General features: G+C 35.8%; 1 protein-coding gene across 1 annotated transcript; it reads left to right on the top strand.

Annotated features, from left to right (window-relative positions):
* Window positions 1-6344: 6344 nt before the first annotated feature.
* Window positions 6345-21970, top strand: LOC131078917 (10 kDa chaperonin 1, chloroplastic). Its single transcript, XM_058016755.2, has 7 exons — window positions 6345-6649; window positions 6736-6803; window positions 6976-7026; window positions 20991-21056; window positions 21180-21233; window positions 21339-21368; window positions 21520-21970. The coding sequence occupies exons 1-7, from the start codon at window positions 6544-6546 to the stop codon at window positions 21586-21588; spliced, it is 444 nt and encodes a 147-aa protein (XP_057872738.2). The 5' UTR covers window positions 6345-6543; the 3' UTR covers window positions 21589-21970.
* Window positions 21971-24022: the final 2052 nt, after the last annotated feature.

Raw genomic sequence — 24022 nt, 5'->3', positions numbered from 1 at the left:
TCTAGATAGGCTTATGTTTGCGGGAAAGTTACCTTTTGGGACGGGTGTCGAATGTGGAATCATAGAGAGAATAGTTTGCTTTTCCAAACTATATTTTATTGCTATGCATGTCATTATACTCGATCGAGTAACTAATTGACCATTGAAATAGATGGGTTTATTTATGCTCTTTACCATATCCTTGATTGATCTTGCTTGTTTCTTAATGGAATTAGAAAATATAAAATGCATGTATCATTCTAGGCACGCACCAGATTCCATCTTGTTTATCGAATTCTTTTTGCTAAGCAATTCATGTAGGGTTGGGTATTCTTGATTGACCAAGAATTCCGGGGAAGTGTAAGCTTCAAGGTTGGGTGGAAAAAGCACTTGAATATTGTCCTTGTCTTCATTCTAAAGATTGCATTGAAGATAGCTTGGATTGCAGATCAAAGGATGCATCTCATTCTTTACTTTATACTTTTCTTGTTATTGAACTTAAGGCATTAGAAAGGCCTAAGTATTGTATGTAGATATGATTGAAATACTACTACATTTTCTCATTGAATAGAGAATCTTTATCTCTTTATAGAAATCTCGTGTATATTATGATATAGATAGAATAGTGATTTAGAGCTAAGAATGGATTAATGGAAGAAAATAGACTTATTAAAGGAATTATGAATTTATTTAAGAATAAAGAGTATTTCATTTTATTATTGAATTTAGAACGTTTTACGACTTTACGGATGCAGCCTTGTCCGTCGTCGTAATCGTCAAAATTATGACATCTCCTTGAAGATGGTCCATCTACAGAACACACACTAGCGACAATGGAGAAATCATGTCTTGCCGATAGCTGATGAGACTTTCAGTAAGACTTATCTCGATGGACACTGCCAAACTAAAATGCATCAACAAAGATTACGATGATAAATAAATGGTTAGCGACAAAAGGTTACGACGATAAATGATGCAATGAGGTCGGAATTTCGACATCTCCTCGTAAAAAAAACATGTTGCGGGTGCATAGAAAGTTCCAACATGGTGTCGTTTGAATTTCGACGTGAATCTCGTCGTTGGAATCAATGACGAAAAAATAGCGATGAACAAATACTTCAGAATTCCGATGTTTACTTGTCTGAGATTCCGACGAACGGTCGTCGGAAAACTACTCCAAATGTACTAGTGTAATATGCAGGAATTGATTATGCGTTGTCACTAATGTCAACACTACTCCGGTTGGTTGCTGACCTGCTCCAGTTGGACATGGTTTTGGCAGAGGTTTATCAGAGATTTTGCTCCGGTATGTTCAGATTGTTGGATTCGGTTTTGGAAGGACATTCATGATGATTATATGTATGTCATATTCAGTTGGTTCATGATTTAGTGCTTAAGAAGCTATTGATTATGTTCTAGACTGTTGATTGACGATTCTTGGTCCCGGTTGGTGATATTTGATGAAATGGTTAAGTGGTTTTGATGCGGCTTCTAGAAATGGTTCTTAACGTGCTAAAGGTGTTCTTGATCGTGTCCCAATTGTTTTGTGGCTTTGCATTGGCTAGCATGAAGATTTGGTGATCTTATTTGGATCCAGTAGGATATTCTGTGTTATTGTCACTGAGGGTTTTTCCCGGTTGGTGTAATGTGTTGCGATTGATCTTGGCAGGATTTTTGATGGATGTAATTATTCGAGAATTTAACTAGGTCCATGCTATGTAATGTAAATCATAATATTGATTCGGTGGTCAATCTTTGTATCGTGTGATGTAATTTTTATAATTATGAGTTGAGGGTTGAGGGTTTAGCCAACCTTGTTATCAAGGTTGATGATTTGTATATATAGGAGATATGCTTATGTAATTTTGGTATAGGTATTTTGTCTGCATTATTAGAGAGAGGTAAATGTGTGAACAAGGATATATCATTTAACAAAGTGTTGTTGAGAGTTTGGTGTTGCAGGGCTGACAACTATGCTTAACCGAAACTGTAACCAAGCATTAGGAGATTCTATTTGCATAGTTCATTTCCTTCAGATTGTAGTCTGATGATTATGTAAGTCTGTGAGACTTCCCTTTTGTGTTGAGGAGTGTCCTCTAGGTGGTTGGCCTGATTGCAAGTGCAATCCCCATTGTAATATTTCCACGTACTACTGCAGAAGTATTAACTGATTGTGGGTAGGGTTTCCCACCGTGGTTTTTTCCTTCACCGGGTTTTCCACGTCAAAATATTGGTGTTGTGTGTTGTGTACTCTCAGGCTTTATCTTTCATAGTGCTGTTTTCATTTTGCTCAGGTAGAAGGTTTATAATCTGCAATAATTGTTTAACTTGTGGAAAACTGATTCACCCCCCCTCCCCCCTCATAGTTTTCTCTGGTTCATTCTAACACTAATAGCCTTGGGGCATTTTTCTCATGCTTATCTATCTTTCTTTGAAACGACGCAATAAATTGCACCATCTCAAAGAAGGGCAAATGTAGACACATAAATCTATCCATTAATTAAATAAATATTTAATAATACATAAATATTCTTCTATTAATTAAATTCATTTAATTAATTCATTTCGACCCCATTCTACTATTTTAATTAAATAAATTTCATAAATTTATTTAAATTAGAATTACTAACTATAGTCCAATTATTAAATAAATTTATCAATTTATTTAACCCCACCCTTTCATCTCATATTAAATAATTAAACATGTATTTAAAAACCCTCTTTCACATTTAATTAAATACCCTTCTCACATTTAAATAAATCAATATTTATTTATATATCTATTCAAATGCAAGTTGCACACACACACATTTAAATAAATTTGTATTTATTTAAAAATCCTATTTACCCTCACCCACTTGCATTCTCCTACAAAGCCCACTTGCTCACTAACCTTCCTTCTAGAATTTTCTAACCCCTTCTAATTAGCCTAAACCCACTTCTAATCATTTGCACATTCCTAAATTAAGGATTAGGAAGGAGTCACTTCTCAAAAACATTTAAAGCCATTTTCTCTCCAACAATTTAACCCTCAAAGTCTCCCAAAAACATTTACGGCTCTTACAAAGCCTTAAAGGCTTTCTCTTCTTCAACACACTAACCCACATGGGTCTTGTCCCTTTGGTCAAAGCCTAACCATGGGTAAACCTTGCACACGAGTTTACCCATTGAACAATAACTTTACCATTGGATAATAGATTTATTCCATAACCCCAACCATCCATGGTTACCCTCATGTCCCCTTAGGCATCAAATGCTTCTTCCCTCTCCCCTCAAGCCCTCTCATAATGACACTTGTCAACATGGGATTGGTTTGAAAACTATCACATGGATTGAGAATCATGCAATCCTAGCCCTTCACAAGCCAAATCAATCTTGACCCTCCAATCCACTATTTTGCCTATAAATAGAGGCCTTATTCTTCAAGCAAAGGAGGAAGCATTTTAGCATTGTTACTATAGTTGAATAGCACTCACACTTGAGCTTTCTCATAGAAATACTAGTCTTGGCATTTGCATAGCATTAGCATTTCATCTTCAACAATTTCTAACCTCCATTTGACATCCATGGTTTCATGCTAAAAACTGAGGGTCACACTCAAGCATAGCTTTGGATCTTGGAGAGGAGAAGAACAAGGAAGAGCCACCAAGCGTCATGGGAGCATCTCAAGGAGTCTTCTTGCTCCTCTTTTATTGTGTTTATGCACTCTTTGTATGCTTTCATTCTCTCTTGATATGCATTTAAAGGATTTTTAGTTCATTTATGTTGGGTTTTTGGTTGGAAACTAACATATTAACTCTTGAACATTGTTTTTGGCTCGTATCCCATTTTTAGTGCATCACTTATAAATCCATCAATATTTATATTTATACCCATTGATCATAGATAATACTTTTCAATGGTATGACTAATCTAAATTAAATTCTAAAAAGATGGTTGTGGGGTATTCGAACCTAATGTATAGCTACGAGTAATCTCTCAATTCAACAAAATCAACATGTAATGTGAAAAAAAGGTATATTGAGAACCCTTCTTTGTGATGTGGGAATCCGATTGAAATGTGTTTAAAATTTGATTTTGCACTGGTTTCTGTTCTTTTCTTTGTTACTATCATTTCAAAGAACTAACAAACTACTACGATGAAGGGGATGATCAGGGTGCAAACTGGAATACCAGTTTTTTTCATGATCGAATCTGATTTTGTCCATGCCGTCAGATATACTGTTGAGAAATAGAAGAAGATCAAAATCACAAGCGCATGCTCATCTAACTTAATAAGAAAGTAGAAGAAAATCAAAATCTCAATCGCCCAATGCTTCAGTAGGTTAGGCTATTTGTAGTTGGCCCTCGATTCTATGTGAGTAAAGAGTCGAAGCCTGCAAAGTTTTCTGACATTTCGCTAGTAGGAGCCATAAGGAGGGGAACCCAACATTTTGAAGTCATATCCGATATTGCTTTCGGGCGTGAGGTCTCCGAGCACAGGAGTCAAAAGTTGTTTTTCAACGTGAGAACACCGACTTCTGGTGGGCAATGCCCACAATATATAGCTTCAAATGTTTTTCAAAATGGAAGCAAAGATGATGGGGTAATAGGATCACAATTGTGAAGAATGCTTGAATTGAACATAATTAAGATTGACATCATGTCATCTTTGTATATTTAAATATTGATAAAATTATAATAGCACCAAAGGTCTAAATCATCAAGAATTAAGTAGACTTCTATCAAGTACTCATAGTCTTTATGTAATGCCAACATGCATGGTATAAGCAATAAGCAATTAAAGACATTAGTGAAGTCATTTTGAAATTCTTCATATTCAATTTTTCACTCTTTTGGTACTCCATTGCAAAATAATCTACATACACTTTATTCATAAAGAAGCGGTCCTAATGTGATTCACATCTATAAGAGTGTAACCTAAGAAATCAATAATAGTCTCAATATCCACTCTAATAGCAATTTCATTTCACCTCTAGGATACAACAATATATTCATTAGTAAGTGGAATTGCCTACCTAAACAACACTACACCACACTCTAAATAAAGCCCCAATAATCCACAATTTATAGGGTGGTGTCTATGCAATCGACAAAATGACTCTTTTATTCATTGCGAAAACACTTTTTACAATTTGCAAAGAGTAATTTTGTCTGCTAGTTATCCGCCGACCAACTTATAGTACCCAAGGCACCACCTGACATTGATATTTCCTCTTCAATCAAATAGATTGGCCCAACTAAAAGTTAGGTGCAATTCATTTGGTGCTGAAAATTTAGATGACACTTTTCAATGGTCTTTGTACCTTGGTAGTAAAGGTAGATCATAGGGTCAAAACAAGAAAATGTGACATAAAGGAAAAAGAAAGTCTACAACCGTAAACCAAAGATACAGACACATATGAGTAGATAAAGTCAAGATATCTTGATGATATTGCTCTATAAGAGGGATGCTAAATATAACAATGGAAAGGTTTGGAAAATTGTTGGATTTATGCAAAAATTAACAATGAACATTGCATCACAATCACAATTAGTGATCACAAAAGGTTCGTTTATAAAAGGAAAATGAAGAGAAAAAAAATGTAACAATAAAAACATAAAAAATCGTATTAGTGACCTATGAGGTAATATAAAACTAGTTTTGGTTTGCTTCTTAGTTGAAGCCTCTTTAATTGGAAAAAGGTGTGAAAGTTAGAAAGCAAAATTACAACTCAGAGACATACCAAGGAGAGGGAGAACACACATAGAAGGTAACATGTTGAATTGTATGCACTTTTATGAAAGAATTAAGATTTTATCTATGATAGTAATGAACTTCTATTGTATCATTAATGAATGAAAAATTATAAGAATGATTATTACATTCATTCTTAATTATAACAATGAAGACAAGAATTGATCATCTTCAAATTCTTGAACACATATCTTTTCGTCTGATTCAAGAGTCTCAAAGTGAATGTGACTTGTGTATATAACAATTCTAAAAATTTTCCATACATCAATACTTAATACATATCTAATATAAAATAGACATTTAACATTAACTTCATTTTATTCAAGAGTTTCAAAATAAATGTAATTTATATATATAACAATTATCAAACAAAACACATACATCAATAATTAACTAATACATCTATTATAACATTAAAATTATACATGATAGACCATACTACATGAATGAAAATTGAAGAGTTTAACCTATTATTTTGTAGTGTTGACGTGACAAACCATAAGATTAGGTGCATCAAGAAGAAAGCGTTCAATTTTTTTTTCCTAATAATAAAAAATAATAATTTAATAAAATAAACGATGAGCATCGAATTATTTAACGCTCCAATGCCGGCCCACTGCTAGAAGCTTCTATAATCTAGAATCATCTTCATAGCTTCAATAAATAAATAGGGTCACATGACATATGACCTTAAATAAATGCAAACCCCTTTTCTGAAAGCCCTAAACCTTGCTCCATTCACCATATCTCATTACGTTGAATTCCACAAAGAAGATTAAGCTGCTCTATTGGCAATATTGTTTGCTGTATCGTTAGCGCACGGTCACATGGCGGCAGCAGCAGGGCTTACAGCAGTTGTTAGTACTGTATCTTCGGCTCCCTTGAATACCACGGTTCGAATCCCTGCCAGCTCGAGAAATGCCTCTTTTCCCTGTAAGTTTTTATATTTTTCTCTAGTTACTCATATAAACTGCAGATAATAAAGGAGACAAGCTGGAACTTAATTATAAATTGGACAGGTATAAAGAATCGGCGCATGAGAGGTGTATGCATAAGAGCAGCGGCTCAAGATGTAGACATCTCGAAGGTATGTAATTTTTGCACTGTAATTTATCTTGAGCACATTTTATATAAGTATCTCGAAGGTATGTAATATTTGCACTGTAATTTATCTTGAGCACATTTTATATAGGTTTTTCTAGTTTTTCAATATTTTGAAAATGCTTTGAAATTTCTTTTTTATGTTAAATAATGCGCAGGTAGTTCCACAAGCGGATAGGGTTCTTGTTCGTCTGGAGGATTTACCAGAGGTATGAAGGCTCTGCCCCTTGCTCTTTCCGTTCATCTAGGAATTAACATTTGCCGTATTGGAAAAAGGGACATGTTAAGAGCGTTACTCAGAAGCTGTACTGTAATTGTGACGGAGACGTTTGTTAGAGCGAAACATGGAGTCGCAAGTTGTACGGAACGGGTTTGGGTTTCTATTTTTAAATCTAAGGATAGTCTGGAATTGGAAAAGTACAGTTCCAAGAAGAAAACGAAAATTTCCCTGTAAAATAGGAACTCTAAATATGTAACTTATTGGCTTTCAGCTGGTACTGGCAAGGGGGTTGCCAAATCATTTCCCATCAGCATATGAACTTATATTTATATGGCAGCGTTCTTGATATCTCTTTTACCTTCAATTCTTGTAAGAAAAGAATTTAATGGGACTGCTAGCTAGGAAAAGACTCCAAATATTTTTAGGCAGCGCCTGCTGACAAATTTGTGTTAATCCTCCTCAATGGGACCACGGCCAAAGAGTGCAACTTGGGGGATGTAAGGGAGTGCTAATGGGCACACTTGAAAGCATGTGACTTAAACTGTCCTATGAGACCTCTAGTGCTTTAAAGACCCAGTTATTTGTATGAGCGATCACAAATCTATGATAACAGTGACCTTAAATGATCATTATATTAAATAGGTTTGTATGATTCATCAGTTTATAGGCTATGTTATAGTGGTAGGATTACCAGTATAAAGTCGAAGGTAGCAATGCAACTGGACACTTTTAAGAGTGCAACTTAGTGGTTAATAGTGAGTTAACAGTCCTAAGAGTGGACTTGGGGGTCTCAGTGTAAGGGTAATGGAATTAGAGAATATTATAGAGCCTGACTTAGTGAAGCAGTACCCACGTGATAACAATCTATTTTCTTTTATATAAAAGGGGTCAATACTCTCTAAAGGTTTCGTTTCCTTAGAATAAACGTGCTTTTTATTTCTACAAGACACCTAAAATAAAGCTACTCATTACTCATCATGTTTTGCAGAAAATTCTATTTCAAATCTGTATTTCTTTCCTTTTTAAGAAAGAAAGCTATATTTATTTTTGAATAAGTAATGACAATCTTATATTTAAATGCCCCGGCAACATTTTTTCTTGGTTAAAGGAAAATGAAGAAATCTTTCTCCTCCAAGCATCTTAAATTTGATTTCAGAAACCTGCTTGTTTTTCTGTTGTGGTGTTATTTTCCACTTTACCAAATGCTGCTTGTATTGGGAGTGTCTTATTTGGCAGTCTTCATCTAATGATTGTTCTATTTCTTTTGGTTTTGTTTCAACTTCATTGCAGGTGCTTGTCGCATTTTACTGCATATTTTTGTTCATCTGTAATCTTGGAAATATCTCCTTTGAAATAACTATAAGCATACAATTACTCAACGTTCTAAGTAGGGAGATTTATCAATTTTCTCTGGTAACTTTTGCTCATAAGTATTATATTCAAATATCCTCAAAATCTTGCAGGGACCCATATCTCATCTCGTTCCAAATTCAGCTTGAGGCAACACATTATTTACCACTTCTTTAGTTTTCTTCCATTTAAGAATCTCAACATATTTTTTAATAAACTGAAGAAATTTTGGGTTTTCTCAAAGTCAACGATGATAACTTTTATCAAGGATGATCATGATAATTCCTACATGATTTTCATATTTGTTGCTTGGAGCATTTGTAGGACCCAATAGCATAAGTAGTGACTCGTGTAACCTGTTTTTTGTCTTGAAGCTAGTATTATCTTGGATTTGGATTTTATGTTGGCCACTCTATATATCTATCTTTGAAAAATAGCTTGCTCTAATCGGAGAATCCATAATATCATCCATTCTTTACAAAGGAACCATGTACTTCATTGTGATCTTGTTTATTATCTTTCTTTATGGTTATTTATATTTTTCTATAGCCAGCTTTCTTAGGGGCAATCAATGCTATGATCTCCAACTTTATCTAATTTATGTCTATTTCAACAGATTTGCAATATGTTTTTTAATTCTTTATTCTCTTGAGGAGTCATTGTATGAGCAGCAATGTTTGAGAGACTTGCCTCAGGCTTCAAATCAATTTGATGAATATTTCCTTATGTTGGCGGCAGGTAGAAAGAATGATACCTAGCTTTTTGCATTCAACATGATACTCTTTTGTTTCTTTCACAATCTTAGTACATTTCCTCATTGAGCGAGGTAATTAGCCACTATGTTCTTACTGAATAGAGCCAAAACAGTTCCCCTGCGGTCCTTAAAGAACATGTTGTGTATGTTTATTTTGCAATGGACAACTCTTCAATCATTTTCCCAGGATTTTCCTAGCAATACATGATGTGCATCCATGCGAATACCAGCAATAACATAATCTTGATGGTGTGTAATTTAATACTTAAACAAACTAGACATTTTCTATCAACTGTAATCTTATGCCCTCGTTGAATCTGTGACAACTTGTATGGTTAAAACTTGAGGCCCTAAGGATATTTTAAGCTTGGCTAATCTAGTTGTTGACCCATTTATTTAGAAACCATATTTTTCGTAATATCACTATTAATGAGTTTACACTACTTGCCTTTAGGCTTGCAATCATGTCTGGAAAATGTTCTTCCTTAGATATCTTTCTTCATCTTCCTGCTGCCCTTGCATCGTTTGAATAGCGCCAGCTCTTTCTACCAACAAAATTTGTCTTCTTTCAGTTGCCATAACGGGTTCTTCCTCCTCCTCTTTGAGCTTTAATGTTTCTTGGTTCATTTCTCTTTTTGTTTTTCTTCTCATTGAGAGCATTAAAATGCTTGATGAACTATTTTACCAAACCTATAACATGGTAATGGTCTTATTGGAGTATAATAGTGGATGTAATCCTTGACATACACCTGCTTTCTTTTTTGTCATTCTTAATGAATTGATAAGTATATTCTTGTACCCTTATGTTTTTTTTGTCTCGAATATTGAAATTGGTGAAACATTTTTGTTGATAATCTAATGGCACAAACTTTGCTTCAATTTTTTAAGCAAATTCATCCACAACTTTCTTTCTCATACTCTTTCTTGTCCCAGGTTTTAGAAAATTATCCCACCTAACTATAATATCTTGTTTGATAGCATAATTTATCGATTACTAGGTTTGGCATGGGTGGAAGGTTGGATTGTGTTTGGATTAAATAGACTACATCAATAAATAGGCCTAAAATGAATATTTATTATTTATAAAGAAATAAGGTATAAAACCTCACTATGTAAATATTGATAAAGATCTTTCTAAAAAGGAAATTTGTGTATTTTTGCTTTTTGCAAATTATCTTTTTATTTTTATTTTATTTTTATAAAAGTGGATAGAACCACTGAACTATATTAATTTTTAAAAGTTTTTTACAGTGTCTGGTTCAAAAAGCACTTAAGGGAAATAACCAGTAAGAAAACCCTTTAGTATTGCTTAAGTAACACAAGCCTATTCTACCCAATACCAAATGCCTATTGGCATAGTACATCAAAAAACCCATCCCAATTACATAAGCCGCATTAGATATAAAGGAAGCCGCCAACAGAAGCATATAGAAGGAAGATTAAAGTATGATCACCGAAGGATGCATATCCATTGCTGCCAAAAAACACCAGTCTGAACCACCCTTCTATGAAACACAATTCTCCAAACCACTGGTTAGAATGATACCATATAGCAGAAAGGAAACCATAATCAGAGACCCTGTCAAAATAAACATTGTGATCAAGCATAGCAAAACCCACACCAAAGAAAAGCCACACCAAATAAGGAGGTTGATGAAGACTACAACTATGCCCTTCTTTACTTCAAATATTCCAAAACCAAGGAAGGGATCTCATCCACACTTACCTCTTGCATATTAGCAGCATCACTGTCAATGGCTAAGTTAGCCAAGAAATCTGCAATCTTATTCACTTCCCTATAACAATGGGAAATCAAGAAGGAATAAAAAAATCTAATTTTTGCAAAATATGATCCAAGTATATATTGTAATTGCCAACAACTCGACTTCTTTTTCATGACACTTTGAATAATAACCATAGAATCACCCTCAATTATCAAGTCCTTAATTCCCAAAGATATAGCCATATCCAAACCAAAGGACAAAGCAAAGAATTCTGCACAATTGTTAGACTTGAAACCAATCGCATGACAACGAGCCTGAATAAATCTTACCTTATGATCATAAATTACCATACCTGCCTCTGCCAGGCCAGGGTTCCCACGAGAAGCACCATCAAAATTCAATTTAAAGTGCCCTTGCGGAGGAGTTTTCCAACAAGCAAAATTTCTCTTACTTATAGCATTAGTCTTATTTAAAATAGATCCATGAGAAGGTAAGACTGATAACATTCTCCAAACTCGAGTTACCCTACCATCCCAATGAGAAAAAGAGGTAAGGGTTTCCAAATTCTTATAGATAAAAGACAAAGCAACTTCAGAGATGGAAGATTCAATCCTCAATAAAACCTTAGCCAAGGAAGAACTTGTTTGTTTAAAAATCCTATTATTACGCTCTAACCAAATATTCCAAATCACAATAGATGGAGAAATAATCCAAAGACATGCATAGAAAGATGAGGCAAACAGGAGAGGCCAGGCTCTAAAGTGGGAAAGGAGATCCTTACCAATAACAAAGGATAGATTGAGCTTTTCAAACAACCACTGCCAGCAAGCATAGGCAAAATCACAGTGAAGAAACAAGTGTGCAGAGGATTCTAAATTTTTATTTCAAAAGACACAAGAAAATACTGCAGTAATACCCAACATGTCCAACCTCATTCCTGTAAGGACCCTGTCTTGCACTGCTAACCAAGCAAAAGCACCAGCCTTTCCAGCCTTTGGGAGGCAAGCCATATGCCAAAACAGCTTGTATGGCCAAGTAGATAAATCTTTAGCAACCAAGAGAGAATTATGGCCATCCTTAACTGTGTACTTGCTAGAGATATTCCTTGCCCAGATAAGTTCATCGTCAGCATCAGAAAGAATTATTACTCTCTCCCCCAACATCTTTTCATATTCCAATTTCACATTTTGATCAATATCTAAAAACTCAATTGATTTCCATTTTGCCACCTTAAGATTCCCACTATACTCAATTTCAAAATAATCAGCCACCAAGACACCCCAAAGGGAAGAAAGAGTGGAAATTAAAGGAGACCAATCCCTCGAGTTCACCAGAGGGGGATGTCCATTCCAAACTTCCTCCCAAAACCTGACCTTTCTACCATTATGAACAATCCATGAGAGATGAGGCAAAATCACTGATCTACATTTACATAGAAAATTCCAAATAGCTGAACCAGACGGTAAATTAGAAACTTGAAAAACATACTCTCTTGGTCCGTTATTTAATATTTAGCAAACATAATCTGTGCCCAAAAGGAGAATGGTCTTTCATACAATTTCCAAACCAACTTAGCATCTAAGGCTAAATTCTGACTTTCCAGACTCCTCATGCTTGTACCCCCAAGGTTTTTTAGGCAAACAAACTTTATCCCATGCTACTAGAGGGAGTTCCTTCTTACCATCTTTATTAGTACTCCAAAGGAAGGACCTAAAAGTATCTTGCAAACTAACAAGAGCCGCTTTCGGAGACTACAAAACAGACATGAGATAAATAGGAACAGCATTTAGGACAGACTTAATAAGAACAATCTTACCAGCCAAAGATAACCATCTATGATTCCAGGATAGGATCCTTATAGAGATAATTGAAATGATCTTATCCCAAAACTCAACTCTATCCTGTTTAATGAAGAAAGGTATACCAAGATAAGAACAAGGAAGATTTCCAGATGCAAATCCCCCCAAAAATCTTCAATCTATCCTGAACCAATTGTGAACCATGAAGGAAAAAAATCTTTGACTTATCAACATTGACTCTCTGACCAGAAAAGGATGCATAATTCTGTATTATCCCCTTTATCACTCTTGCCTCACCCAAAGAGGCCTGACCAAATAACAAGGTATCATCTGCAAACAAGCAATGCGAAATGCTTTGTGGAACATTCTGAATCCTAATTCCCTTCCAAAGCCCTCCTAGCTTAGCGGCTCTTATAGCCCAATCGAATGTTTCAGCTAGAAGAATGAACAAGAAAGGAGGTAGGGGATCCCCTTGCCTCAAACCCCTAGAAGAGGAGAAAAAACCACAAGGGGAGCCATTAATTAGAACCGAGAACTTTGTAGAAGAAATACAAACATGAATCCATTTGACCCATGCCTTGGAAAAGCCCAATTTAAGTAGAACAACACACAACGCCCCTCCCTCTACTCTATCATATGCTTTCATCATATCTAATTTGAGGATCATGGCCGGGATTCTCTGAGTAGAAATAGAATGCAGAACCTCATGCGCCAATGTAGCTCCCTCTGTCGTCTCCCTACCTGGAACAAAACCACCTTGTTCTAAAGAAATGATCCTAGGCAGAATTTTAGCCAACCTTAAAGAAATAGCCTTGGTAAAAATTTTGTACAAAGTATTACATAAAGCAATAGGGCGAAAATCAACAAATGTCTTGGTAACCTCTTTTTTAGGAATAACTGCAATCATTGTAGTATTAAGCTCTTTCAAAACAGACCTATTCCTTCTAGCTTCCTCAAGGGCCAATAAAACACCATTTCCCACAAAATCCCAGCATTTCTGAAAAAATAAAGGAGTAAAGCCATCCGGTCCCGGAGCCTTATCAGGGTTCATTGCAAAAACAGCAGTCTTAACTTCATCCAAAGAAAAAGGAGACATCAACATTTTATTATCTTCCGAAGATACCAAAGAGGACATATTAGAAGAAATGTTATTATGAAGATCTCCATGATCCGAAGACAATAGTGACTTAAAAAACCTAATTGCCTCTGAAGCAATATCCTCCTGTTCTGTTAAAAGTCTGCCATTTGGACACTCAATACAAGATATCCTATCTCTACTTCTCTTAATTTTTGTTGAAGAGTGAAATTTTTTTGTATTTCTATCACCATCTGAAAGCCACATCTCCCTCGATTTTTGTCTCCAATAAATTTCTTCTCTGGACAAAACTTCTTCAAGCTCTGCTTTTAGCAATTTTAGTTCATCAAAAACAAGAGGCATCATACCATGTTGAATCATATGTGAATTAAGACATTCAATCATATCTTGAATCCTCTGTTTTTCTTGAAAGATGTTCTTAAAATGCAAGATATTCCATTCTCTAATATTAAATTTCAAAAATCTCAACTTCTTAGCAGTCTGAAACATTCAGGATCCAGAGCAATAAGGAGCAGAACTCCACCATTTTTTGAGCAAAGGCAGAAAGGAAGAATCTCTAAACCACATAGGTTCAAATTTAAAAGGTGACTTAAAAGGAGCTTTATCTTCCAGAATTGATAGGGAAATTGGAAAATGATCTGACCCCGAAACTGGAAGAATAGAGGAAAAAAATTCGAACTCTGAATCAATCCAAACATCTGATAACATAAACTAGTCTAACCTTTCCGCAATCTGAGAAAAATCTCTTCGCATATTTGTCCATATGAAAATCCCATTCTGAAACTGACAATCAAAAAGACCCATGTCCTTAATGAACATCCCAAAGTCTTCTATAATTTTTTTATTAGGAAGAATACCTCCTTTCTTTTCTCCCAAGTCAGTGATAGCATTAAAATCCCCCCCACATATTATAAAGGGACCATGCCTTAAAGGGGAGAATCCTCTTAAGTTCTCCCCATAATTTAGTCTTCCTTTGAATACCAGAAGGAGCATAAATATTAAAAAGCCAAAACTTAACCTTCGAAAGCTTGCTTTTAACTAAGGCCAACATCCAGTTTACAGTAGAAGCAACTAGCTCAACCTCAATGTTATAGTTATTCCAAAGCAATGCCAAACCCCTTGACGCACCACAAGCTGGAGAGGAGAGGAATTCCCACTTTCTCCAAGAAGAAAAAACCAAATCAGCATACTCCTTTGACAATTTTGTCTCTTGCAACATGAAAATATCACACTTAACTAAGTCCATTTGGGACTTAATTAAGTGCCTCTTGTTAGGGGCATTTAAGCCCCTAACATTCCAAGATATAATTCTCATTGCTCTCGAGGGGAGACCAAGGCTCCCCTCTTTCCTTTAGACGGAGAAGACTTTCCTTCTCCAAAACTACTGTGAAGATTATGCTTCACAACCCCCGACCAAGTCACAGGAGGGTTGATAATAGACCTCTTACTCCTCTTACCCTTAGGAGTACCACTTCCTTTCATAGCGTCACCAAGAGAAACTGAATGCTTCCCTTTCCCAACACCAGGAGAAAGAGACAAAGTCTGCTGAATCCCAGCATCAATTTCCAATTGAGTCTTTCGATTCTTTGGAGGCCTACCCCTACCAGGAGAAACCACAGATGAAGCCCTAATTAGAGTAGTTTGAACAATTGGTAAACTCTTACTTGACTTAGGAGAAGTCATGGCTAAATTCTCTATGATGCCCACTTTTGATGAGGCCAAAACCTCAAAAGGGTTAGCAGATGCAGAGATAGGAAGGGTCGATTTAATTCCCCCCAAGTCATTCTCAATGGAACAGATAACCCTATTCGTAATGTCCTCATCCATTTGATGCGCATGATCTTTAAAAAGATCATTTACTTGGTGAACCAGATTTTCATCTGGCACAATAACAGGAATGTCCCCCAACTGAATATTATTTCCTAAGGTGGCGTTATTATCCACATGCACATCAACATGCTGCGAAGAATTAGACACCAATTCTTTGACTTGTTGAGCAAGGATAGCATCATCAAGAAACCTTAGAGAAGAAACCCCAACATTAGACTCCGAAACAACCCCATCATTCTTCGCAAAAATCTGAGCAATCCCTTGTCAATCTTCTAAGTATTCTTTTGACTTCATAGGACAAACAGGATTTCCACCACCATCATTTAGTGACTTATCCAAGCAATTCGAGGTAGTGAGATTTGGAAGCAGATCATCCACATTGTTGTCCGTCGAAACCACAATATTCTGGTGAGCTACTATCTTATCCTTACTTGTAAATAACCCTACAGACTCCGGATCGTGAGACACAACATAAACCTCCCGCTTCCCAACATCCCTCATAGCTTGGTTAACCTCAAAAGTAGCGGGAGGTTTCCCAGTGGAACCATTAACTAATAGTTTATCCAGAAATGGATTATCGTTACTACCCAAGAAATGTTCTGCCTTATCCAGAACAGAGGATTTCGAAAAATCCATAAGCAAAGGAGCATCTAATTGCAAGGAAGTTTTACCAAAGTCTTTCTCCAACTTATTAATTGGTTGTTTCTAGATACCCTCATGAGATTTAATGATACAGGTTCGAGGGCAAACATTATTAGGGTTAGTCAGTGTAAATTTTAAACCTTAGGTATATTAATCAGATTTATATAATTGATTATGCCCTAGGTTGTAATCAGATTTGCAGTATTTTATTAGGCCAACATAAATTAAATATGCCCTAGATTGTAATCAGATTTGCAGTATTTAATAAGCCAACATAAATCAGAAATAAAACAGTACATACCCTGGGAAAACCTCCAAGGAGGAAAAACCTAGCATGAAAGACCCACAGGTCAGATTATATATTCTCCTCTTAAATGCACAATTACAATACTTAGCTTTTCTGTCAGATGTGATCTATTTGTGTGGCAGATCTGTTCTTTCTATGTCCTTCAAGTTGTACAACACCACCTATATCATCTTGCACAAATTCGCATAAGTCTGGATGAATTCGCCTTCTTCCTTATTAATTCGCACTTGATGAGCAGAGCTGTTTTCTTATTTTGCATATGAATGAAATGAATGTGTGTTGACTTGTAAATTGTCACTTATTTTATACACATCTTTTACTCCTTGAAATGCAAGTCGGCCTCCTTGGGTTTTGGCGCCAATAATTAAACAGCGTGTATTTATCATAGCGTGGTATTGGGTTGTGCATAAGATAGGGTCACGTTACCCTAGGATAGGACCCGGTCCTAAAGGGGGTTCAGATGTTGCCTCCTATCCGGTCCTAAAGGGGGTTCGGATGTTGCCTTAAGGCAATCCGAACCCATATAACCCTAGTTACAAACAACAGTCAGGACACAGATTTTTACCAGAACCTCCCCCTCCACAAAATCAAATCTTGATTATAAGAAAGAATCACAAGTATTACCAATTTGTTCCAAAACCTCTGGGTCCATAAATTCAAACGGTAATTTGGGCAAGCCAAACCAGAAAGGAACTAATTTAAAGCTTGACCAAGCAGGGATATAAAATGGTTTCCAAGCCGAAACAAACACTAAATTTTTACCAAACTAGTAATGTGAAGATTTTAAAACTTCATCCCTAACAAAAGAAGAGTTGAAAACAATAATAAATGCATTTGCAGAGAGTAATTGAAAATAACGCATATCAAACCACTTTTTCTGCAATTCATGATGAAATTTAGATAAACTAGTTGCATCCCCCCATATTTCTCCAGAAATAACATGTGTATGCAAACAACGAGCTTTCAAATCCACAACAGAATCAAGTAAATCAATGCATGGAACAGGAGCCCATACTTGTGAAGACCCACCTCCTAAATCAGAGCCGGTTTGATTTTCACTTACCTTATCGTTTTTTCCTGATGTTGAAGATTCCCTTACCTTATCCCCCCTTTGATGTGACAAAGATAACGCAAGCGGGTTACTGTTAGATTGTTTGTCAATCATCTTTTCACCAGCGTTCAGCCGAGAAACCCTAATTGCCTCATTTACAGATGAAAACTTCACAACTTTTGCATAGGACGGTTTTCCTCCCAGCTCTGTAGATCGTTTACCCGGAAGCCCCTTTAAATGATTTGGGATAAACTTTTGCCGCGGGCCCTGACCAAAATGCCTACGATCCAAAAATCGTTGATGCCCTTCACCAGATCTGTCCATACTCCGCCAATTTCCACTGCTTGGACCTTTGAAAAAACCTCGAAAATACTTGGAGACCGGTCTGAAATTTCGTAAGTCTGCCCTCTACCAATTCGGCGCCGCCATATCTACCCATTTGCCCTTCGTGAAGGCCAGCTGTGGGACATGCGGCGGATCATCCCAGCCCACATCAGCCCACGCGCCAATAACTCTAGTTTCGCCCATACCGAGCGAGAAATTGCAAAGCACTTTTAATTATTAACGATCTCCTATCTCGATCAACTCCAGGCTGCTGAAAAATCAGAAAGATCTGATATTAATTTATATTGTCAATGAGTTTCTGTCTGCAGAGATTTGTGAAAGCGTTGTACAGCTTTCTGGATTGTGCTGATGGGTAGGCAAACCAAAACTTCAAACGCCACAGGGATTCGTTAAGGTCCGCGCCCCATTCACATCTGCTTGCCAGAAATATTAAACCCTGATCACCAATCGCCCGATACTCCTGGTTCCAGCCAAATGTCCTCTGCGTTTTCCTTTGTGGGATCCACTGTGTCTTCCTTCGCTGGAATGTAGGGCCCAAAACCGCAGAAAGAATGCCCGTGCTTAAAAAAAAATATATGAATAACTTTGTTTTTTTGCAAATTATCTTGTTCCAATGGTCAACAATGATTTTTTGTTCTTTTTTGATAATGCTTTGTGTGGTCATTCTCTTTATTTTTGCATCCATGGAATCCATGCCATCCATCATAAATTTCACCAATATATGAATAATTTGTATCAGCAGACTTAATCATGTTGATGATGAGCTCAATGAAAAAAATATATTGCACACAAGCTCACCACTCATCAACTTGGATCAATGCTTTGATATTTTGGAATATCTCTACACTTGATTGTCTCCATACACTCCAAAGAGGGTTGAAAACAGTATTGTTAATACATCTGACACCTTCAAAAGTTATCTTAACACAATTTTATGTGATGATACAAATCGAGATTTGACAATCTAACATGGTGTAAAAATTAATACAAATTAGAATATTAAAAGGTAAATAACATGTTATATATCAACAATAAAAAAAATCAAAAAATACACCAAAAAATAAAATCTGAATTACCTTAAAAAATCCAAGTTGGAGAAGGTCTTGTAGATGTTTTGTGACATATGATATTAGTCACAAACATCTGAATCTCCTTAGCTTTCATGTCTCGACTTTTGTGCCAATCATTTATAATATTAATTTGAAAGAGTGGACACCACATGGTATCCAAAAAAGTCTATACGTATGACAGCTTGGAGGAAGGGAAAAAAATAAAAAATAAATTTTTTTTGGGCACTTGATATTAGTCACAAACATCTGAATCTCCTTAGCTTTCATGTCTCGACTTTTGTGCCAATCATTTATAATATTAATTTGAAAGAGTGGACACCACATGGTATCCAAAAAAGTCTATACGTATGACAGCTTGGAGGAAGGGAGAAAAAAAAAAAAAAAAAAAATTTTTTTGGGCACTTGGGCTGTGAGTCCCTCAATTCGGCCCTGGGTTTTCCCAGGCTTCCCCTTAGGTTCCCTGTGGGTCCTTTAGGGTGAAATTAGGTTTGTAAGGTATGTTTTGGTTTTAAAAATGATCAAAACTATTCTGTTTACAACATACATATATTGACACAAATCTAAAGAGTTCGAAGTTATTTTACATTACTTCAGATTTATTCTATTTAATACATGCATGTGTGGATACATACATTTTAATTAATTTAAGATTTGTTTTATTTTATTTACTGCATAAATATATGAACACATAAATTACATATGGACATGTAAGTTTTAATTTTTTGTTTTTTTATTGTACTATAGAACTATTTTATTTTTAAATATGTTGGCCGTGTTGTTACAACAGGATGCTTTGTGCCTTGCCGTCACTTTAGAATGCCTATTGTCCTACTTAGGTTTTACCTGGTTAAGCTAAGCTAAGAACTTAAAGACCTCCAGTTACTATTGCTTAGTCCCGAAAAAATGGGAAAGCCTTTTCTTGGATAAATATTTTTTCCTGTTAACAGGGAAATCAGTTACAATCCTTCATTATCTTCGCTCAGGTTATAATTTCGGCTCCTGTAAAAATCACCTTCATTGCTTCTTACATCAGCGTTTTAGCTTTACCAGGTTTATGATTCTCTCTAGCAATCAATTTAAATCTGCCTCTTCTTGGTGAAGTTTAGCTAGACTGATCAGGGACATACCAGGGGCATAAGTTTCCAACCGCCGACCTTTAACTTACAAGCACTCAGCAGCTGGCAGTCAGTGTATTGGTCACGCCCAATTCTTGAATAAACATTAATTTCGACTCCTGTAAAAATCACCTTCATTGCTTCTTACATCAGCGTTTTAGCTTTACCAGGTTTATGATTGTCTCTAGTAATCAATTTAATCTGCCTCTTTTTGGTGAAGTTTAGCCAGACTGATCAGGGACATACCAGGGGCATAAGTTTCCAACTGCTGACCTTTATCTTACAAGCACCTAGCAGCTGGCAGTCGTATATTGGTCACGCCCAATTCTTGAATAAACATTAACCAATGCTTACATCATTCGTAATGTATATAATATGTTGAATGCTTACGTTCACTCAAAAGCTCCCGTGTCTTCAAATTCTGCTATGTATGTTATATTTTCTGTATTTGTCACATAGCAACACCAAAGTATGAAGTAGCTGTGCAAAAGCAAAGCAAAAGTTTGGTCTATGCTTCCCGGATGTTTTTAACTCATTTTTTTAGCACTATTCTGCAGTTTTAATGGCCAAGGAGTCTTGAGTGTGTTTTGTGATTTTGCTACCTCGGAGAACTCTATTCATAATTTGGCTTGTATGGTTTTCCTGTTTTATAACATGAATTAAAAACACCTAAGGTATAAGAAAAAGTTACAGGATTCAAACTTATTTTAAAGGTAATTTTGAAAAAATTTCAACACATTTTTTTCTTATGATCTATTAATATTTTCTGATATTTTTGGTACTGGATATGTTTAGAATAGCAGTCCAAATATCTTGTTTTGTCTCTTGAATGGGTAAAGCTAACCAATAATTGAAAATATTGGATACCAGAAATCTGCTGGAGGGGTCTTGTTGCCCAAAGCAGCAGTTAAATTTGAACGCTATCTTATGGGTGAGGTGAGGAACCGACATATCCTGGCCATCTCTTTGTTATCATGTAATATCTGGACGATTGTCTAAGGAAAATACATTCTTGGGATGGTTATCTTGAAATTGAATTTTTTTATTTTACTTTGGCAGGTCATTTCAGTAGGTTCTGAGGCTGAGGCTGGAGTTGTGGAGAAAGGAAAAAAGGTAGGGAGGTTATTTGTGGTTCCATGCCCGCAAGGAAGAGAAATGCCTACAAGTATTCCATTTTTAATAGGATAATTAACTTACCAGGCTTTCTGTTTTTGGCAGGTTATTTTCTCAGATATAAATGCTTATGAGGTATCAGTGACTTGTCTATTCTCTTAGTTTACCTTAGATTTGTTTTCTGCTATATGCACATATATGACACGACAAAATGATTCTTGCACGATGATTGCTGAAATTCAATACAATGTTAACCTCTGTTGAGATGATCGAATATCAATTGCAGGTGAGCTTGGGGACAAGGGAGAGGCATTGTTTTTGTCGCGTAGGAGATTTAATGGCAGTGGTTGAGTAAAACTGGTTGCACACTAAGATAACTATTGGAGTCTTGAGTCTTGACATATTTGGGTCTCCTGACAAAATAGCGGAAAATGAATTTACATACCTTGTCTCTGTAATGCAATTCGGCAAGTACATTTTGAATCAAGCTAGTCAATGCAATATTTTCTCATATAAGACCAGCGTTCAATTTTTATTTTACTATGAAATAAATGCTATCAATATGGCATTAAATGCCTGAACGCCTTCTTTAAGGAAGGCATTGTTAGCTCTGTGTTTAAAAAATATCATTTTAGCGTGCGGAGTCTGTGGTACATGCTTGTAATGCCCTTTCAAGATAAAAATCTTCTGGCATAGGGTAAGCATGAAATAAGATTTTCTTTTTGCCTTTATAGTTCCATTGGTCTTTTTCGACAGGGCAAACAAGCTGTGAGATCTTATAATTCAGTTGTTATGACGAAAATCCACCCCTTACATTCACATCTAGAATTGACTTGGAAACAATAAATGTAAAGCAGAAATTAGATAAAATAAAATGCGATACTTTTTAAGACAGTATAACATTCATTTAACCTAAATAAACGAGTTGGGACTTGGAAACAATAAATGTAAAGCAGAAATTAGATAAAATAAAATGCGATACTTAGTTGAATTCTTATAGGCATGGTCAAAGGTCTTGGCAATACTGGAATGATCCCCCAAACCCGGAGGGCAATCTACACATGATCAACCCAACTGCAATTGTAAATGGGTGTCATAAAAAACAGCAAGACGAATTTGGAGAGATACCTTTGAACATGTATTCGGTAGGCTTGGAGAAAGGAGGAGCATTGGCATCCCAAACGATATCAACACAAGGCATAGTGACCTCTACGCGTGTGAATGCTGGTTTAGGAGAAGTCATCTACGTTTCGTTTTCCTTCCTTGTTTGGTTGCTTCGTCTACATGTGATGATTTTTATAAATCGGGGAATTTAACATTTGTTGTAGAAAAAATTCATGCATTTGCTGCAATTAATAAAAAAGAGAAATATGTGGTCAAATTGGTAAACCACATATATGAAATCCAAATTAGTTAATCACATATATTGCTATATCTGTATTCAAATGTCTCTGCTATTTAACTATTCGATGATTTTATTTATTAAATTTTTTTAACAATTGGTGTCATAGATGAAGAGAATTGGAAAAATTATTGGCACCAAGAAATGAAAGAGACAAATGGAGAACCGAGAAATTCTTAAGATGGAATTTTAAGATGTGGAAGTTGTAGTGCAATGCTCTTTTGATCCGAAAGGATATTTCATTCATATTGGAACAAAAGTAAAAAAATCCAAATTGCTTTTGGATGGCGATGGCCATGACAATGTTTTGTTTAATTTCTCATCATAAAAGAGAACAAAAGGGTTATGGGATAAGGCTATTTTATTGTTGTGTTCTTCCGAGTTATAATGGTTGTTAGCAACTCGATATCTAATATGAAGGGAAGCACGTTAAAATTTGAATACGTTGTTAGGATTCTTTGACCAAGGTTTTTCATTTGGTAATTGGTTGCTAAAAGATGCTAGACATATTTCCTCAAAGAAATCTGATTTTAGATATGTTCCTCAATTCAAAAGAAATCCGATTTTAGCTGGGTAGTTGGATGCTCAAGGATGTAGTATGTGGAAGGTGACAAAAGGAGTAGTGGTGAGAGGAAGCAATTTAGATACATTATATGTGCTAGAGGGTCAAATAGAAGTTGGAGTTGACATAAATTTGACATAAAAGGCTTGGTGACATAAGCAAGAAAGGTCTGGAGTTCTTGGAGTTATGCGAGCATTGCATATATGACAAATAGAAGAGGGCAATATTTTCTATAGTAATGTCATTGCATATCAATTGCAGGTGAACTTGGGTACAAGGGAAAGGCTTTGTTTTTGTCGCTTAGGGGATTTAATGGCAGTGGTTGAGTAAAACTGTTTGCATACTTAAGACGACTGTTGGAGTCGAGACATATTTTTGAGTCTCCTGACAAAATAGTGGAAAATGATTTTACACACCTTTTCTCTGTAATGCAATTCGGCAAGTACATTTTGAATCAAGCCGGTCAATGCAATATTTTTTTTCTTAAATGAGCCAAGCGTTCAATTTTTATTTTACTAAGAAATAAATACTATCAATATGGCATGAAATGCCTGAACGCCTTCTTCTAGGAAGATATCGTTAGCTCTGTGTTTTAAAAATATCATTTTTTTGTGCGGAGTCTGGTACGTGCTTGTAATGCCCTTTCTAGATAAATATCTCCTGGCAACGGTTAAGCATGAAATAAGATTTTCTTTTTGCCTTTATAAGTTCCATTGGTCTTTTTGAACAGGGCAAGCAAGCTGTGAGATCTTATAATTCAGTTCTTATGACGAAAATCCACCCCCTTCATTCATATCTAGAATTCAATTTAAAAAGGAGCATTGC

This window comes from Cryptomeria japonica, chromosome 2, assembly GCF_030272615.1.
Source record: "Cryptomeria japonica chromosome 2, Sugi_1.0, whole genome shotgun sequence".
Classification (NCBI taxonomy): domain Eukaryota; kingdom Viridiplantae; phylum Streptophyta; class Pinopsida; order Cupressales; family Cupressaceae; genus Cryptomeria; species Cryptomeria japonica.
Note: the sequence above shows the minus strand (reverse complement) of the source record. Positions and strands in the feature narration are given on the sequence as shown.

Coding starts and splice junctions, on each gene's coding strand:
- LOC131078917 (XM_058016755.2), top strand. CDS start 6,544: ATGGCGGCAGCAGCAGGGCTTACAGCAGTTGTTAGTACTGTATCTTCG. Junction 6,804..6,975: donor AAGATGTAGACATCTCGAAG/GTATGTAATTTT, acceptor AATAATGCGCAG/GTAGTTCCACAAGCGGATAG. Junction 21,369..21,519: donor CAGATATAAATGCTTATGAG/GTATCAGTGACT, acceptor TATCAATTGCAG/GTGAGCTTGGGGACAAGGGA.